Below are 4,014 nucleotides of genomic sequence, written 5' to 3' on the forward strand. Positions count from 1 at the left end.
TTGATGCATGTGTATGTAGCTGTAAGCTTCCGTGCAGAAACCACTTACTGTAAATTATATCGATGTCCCTAACAGTGACCCGGCTGACCCTGTAGTAACCTGCCAGGTCCACCTGCCACCATGGCTGTTGTTCCCGGTGTGTTCTAGCGCAGTCATCAGTGGAACCATCCACAGCCTTTTCCGCTCCCGTACCGTTACCCTGTGTAGAACTTTGCGATGCTTTCTTGTCAAGGGCAAAGTTATCTTCTGTAAGTGAACAGTGACCGAATATCTATCTAATATAGTATATACGAGGGGCGTGCAATTAGTAATGGTCCTGACCCATTTGCCATAGCAGGAGATTAATGAAACTTGGCACAGTTATTAGTCTTTCTCTTCATAGGAATCACCCAGAGTTATGCATTTCTCCCATCGTTTGATGCAGCTCTGGACACCGATTTTGTAGGACACCCCAGGTTGGTCCTCCAACTGATGCCTCATCAATGGCACAAGAGGGACGACCAGGTCTGGGAGCTGTTTCCACAGACTTCCAGCCACGTTTGAATTCAGGATGCCAGCGTTTTACAAGATCATATGATGGGGCATCATCACCATAAGTTTCATTTATTTCATCAAAAGTCTTCTTTGGTGTGCGTCCTTTCAAATACAAAAACCGGATCACTGCGCGACACTCAACTGGTTCCATTTCACACCTGGTCCATTTCGCACCTGACTTAGTTCAAACACCAGTAAATCAGAAACCACAATTAGTTCAGAGCTGTCTTTTGCAACATAACCCATAGAGATATGAATTATTACACATACAAAATTTCATTTAGATCAGACAACTGGAAGTGGGTCAGGACCATTACTTATTGCACGCCCCTCGTATGTATGTCACAGCAGAGATCACAATCCAGTAGAATCGCCGATTCTCCTAGGAGAGATCGCGATCGGAGCTGGTCCTAGGGCCAACTCCGATTGGGTTCTCTCCTAGGAGAATCGGTGATTCTACTAGTATGGATTGCGATCGGGGTCTCTCCTAGGGCCAACTCCGATCCAAAATCAAATGATGCTAAGATATGGGAAACAGACTGCGATCGCGATCTGTCCTAGGACAATCGGCGATTCTAATAGTACGTATTGCGATCGGGATCTCTCCTAGGACCAACTCCAATCCAAACTCAAATGATGCTAAGATATAGGAAACAGCAATACTTTTTTTTGATAAACAATGATTTTATTTAGTAAAAACCTACTAACTCATTACCAACCACACACAAGCCTACTTGTGTCACTTCTACAATGTTCACTCAAGACTTCCATACTAGAGTCACTTCTTCACCTTTACTCAAGGCACACTTCTACTCAATGATCACTTAACAATGGTTATTGTTCTTCTAAAGCTGTGAAATGATTCAGTACAAGTCTGACTAGTGTCAGTAGTGAAATGTACTCAATTGGTGTGAAATTGTGAGTCATATCTTGAAACTCTACTTAATCCTTTGACACCTGCTAGACGACTTTACAGTTGTTATTGTTCTTCCAAAGCTGTGAAATTTGCATACTGACACATTGTTTGATTACCTGGTGGTGTCTTTTACATATTATAAGATTTTTGCCACTACTTTATCAGAAATTACTTTATCAGAACACATACTCACATGACATTTGCCATGAAATTGATGCTTTATACTATAGAGTATCTTGAGTAAAGTTGAAGAAGTGACCCTAGTGTGGTAGTCTTGAGTGAAGTTAACATTGTAGAAGTGACACAAGTAGGCTTGAGTGTAGTTGGTAATGAGTTAGTAGGTTTGCATTATTACTAAATAACATCATTGTTTATAAAAAAAAAGTATTGCTGTTTCCTATATCTTAGCATCATTTGAGTTTGGATTGGAGTTGGTCCTAGGCGAGATCCCGATCGCAATCTGTACTAGAAGAATCGCCGATTGTCCTAGGACAGATCGCGATCACAGTCTGTTTCCCATATCTTAACATCATTTGAGTTTGGATCGGAGTTAGCCCTAGGAGAGACCCCGATCGCAATCTATATAGGAGAGAACCCGATCGGAGTTGGCCCTAGGACCAGCTCCGATCGCGATCTCTAATAGGAGAATCGGCGATTCTACTGGATCGTGATCTCTACTGTGACATATATATATCTTAATAGCAATGTTAGTTCTGTCTTAAAAGCACTGTTTTTACGGAGATGTTCGAAAAAGGACCATGATCGAACAATGGACACGATGTTGATTATTTGTTGAAGCCCTTCCAATGATATGTAAACGAATCTTACCTTTACCACAGAATGGGCCAGTCCAGCCGACATTGCAAGCACAAGTGACGTCAGCGCTTCCCATGGTGCAGTCCCCGCGGCCGAGACAAACTTTGTCTACTGTAACAGTTGCTTTCAGTGCGTCGCCTTTCATGTGGTGAGGGGAGCTGCAGGTAGGGCCATCGGAAATTGAAGTACGCAGACGTGCCGAAGTCAGTAGACCATGTATACTACAGTCACACCTCCATGGGTTTCCTGCTATGTAAAGGTTCTGCAGACTGGTGAGATGTGAGAACACTCCAGAGGGCAGACTCGAGATGTTATTGTTGTCCAGGTGAAGTCGTACCAAACGGGTCAGACGTGAGAACACTCCAGAGGGCAGACTCGAGATGTTATTGTTTTCCAGGTGAAGCACCCCCAAATTGGTCAGATGTGAGAATACTCCATCCGGCAGGCCAGCTATATGATTACCAGACAGAGACAAGAGCCCCAGACTGGTGAGATGTGTGAACACTCCAGTGGGCAGACTCGAGATGTTATTGTTGTGCAGGTGAAGCTGTAACAAACTGGTCAGGTTTGAGAATACTCCATGAGGGAGGTCAGCTATATGATTACCAGATAGATACAAGAGCCCCAGACTGGTGAGATGTGAAAACACTCCAGTGGGCAGACTCGAGATGTTATTGTTGTGCAGGTAAAGATCTCTCAAACTGGTCAGATTTGAGAACACTCCATCCGGGAGGTCAGCTATATGATTACCAGATAAAGACAGACTAAACAGAGATGTGAGATGTGAGAACACTCCAGAGGGCAGACTCGAGATGTCATTGTTTTCCATGAGAAGCACCACCAATCTGGTCAGATGTGAGAATACTCCAGTGGGCAGACTCGAGATGATATTTTTTTCCAGGAAAAGCTGTTCCAAACTGGTCAGATGTGAGAACACTCCATCCGGGAGGTCAGCTATATGATTATCAGATAGCCACAGGTACCGCAGGCTGGTGAGATGTGAGAATACTCCAGTTGGCAGACTCGAGATGTTATTGTTGTGCAGGAGAAGCTCCACCAAACTGGTCAGGTTTGAGAACACTCCATCCGGGAGGTCAGCTATGTGATTATAAGATAGATCCAGCAACTCCAGACGGGTGAGGTAGCCGAAATCCGCATCAGACAGGTCCTGTATGTTATTGAAGTCCAGGTAGAGAACAGTTGTACCCAATGGTATGTTGGCAGGAACGACTGTGAGTCCCCGTCTGATACAGTAAACCTGCTCGTTAGACCCACAAGAACATGTCTCCGGGCAGGTGAAGGCGGCCGTGATCATGACGACCCACAGGAGACCGAGGACACTGACTGCAGCAGCTCGGCACGTCACACGGCTCCTCTGCATGCTGCTGCTGCTGTGACAATAACACAGATTGTACAGATTACAGCACACAAATCTGTCATCATATTACTCATAAGTTATTCTTGGGAATGGGTTGGCGGATATCATCTAACGTGTATACTTTGGTTAGGTAAAATATACAAGTTCATAAAGGTTCATCGACTTGCTTTTCCTGTTCTCAATATTACAAAGAACAATTTTAAGAATGTTATAGACAACCACTATGATTGACGGAAAAACGAAAATTGGATCATATAGTTAACGGACTTGCACATTATAAAAAAAAAGGAAAGAAATCTTTACGTGGCTGTCGTAAAAATCCAGTGATATTATATGTTTACAGGAAACCCATTCGAATTCAAAAGAAGAA

At 43.7% G+C, this 4,014-nt stretch overlaps 1 protein-coding gene across 1 annotated transcript; it reads right to left on the reverse strand.

Annotated features, from left to right (window-relative positions):
- Positions 1 to 1,368: 1,368 nt before the first annotated feature.
- On the reverse strand, positions 1,369 to 3,655 carry LOC118422030 (leucine-rich repeat-containing protein 15-like). The gene is made up of 2 exons (XM_035829534.1): positions 2,279 to 3,655; positions 1,369 to 1,385 (listed from the first exon to the last, which is right to left on the reverse strand). The coding sequence occupies exons 1-2, from the start codon at positions 3,645 to 3,647 to the stop codon at positions 1,369 to 1,371; spliced, it is 1,386 nt and encodes a 461-aa protein (XP_035685427.1). The 5' UTR covers positions 3,648 to 3,655.
- Positions 3,656 to 4,014: the final 359 nt, after the last annotated feature.

Source organism: Branchiostoma floridae, chromosome 8 (assembly GCF_000003815.2).
Source record: "Branchiostoma floridae strain S238N-H82 chromosome 8, Bfl_VNyyK, whole genome shotgun sequence".
NCBI classification, from domain to species: Eukaryota; Metazoa; Chordata; class Leptocardii; order Amphioxiformes; family Branchiostomatidae; genus Branchiostoma; species Branchiostoma floridae.

Bases quoted from the DNA above. Each gene is read 5' to 3' on its own strand.
- LOC118422030 (XM_035829534.1), bottom strand. From the start codon at position 3,647: ATGCAGAGGAGCCGTGTGACGTGCCGAGCTGCTGCAGTCAGTGTCCTC.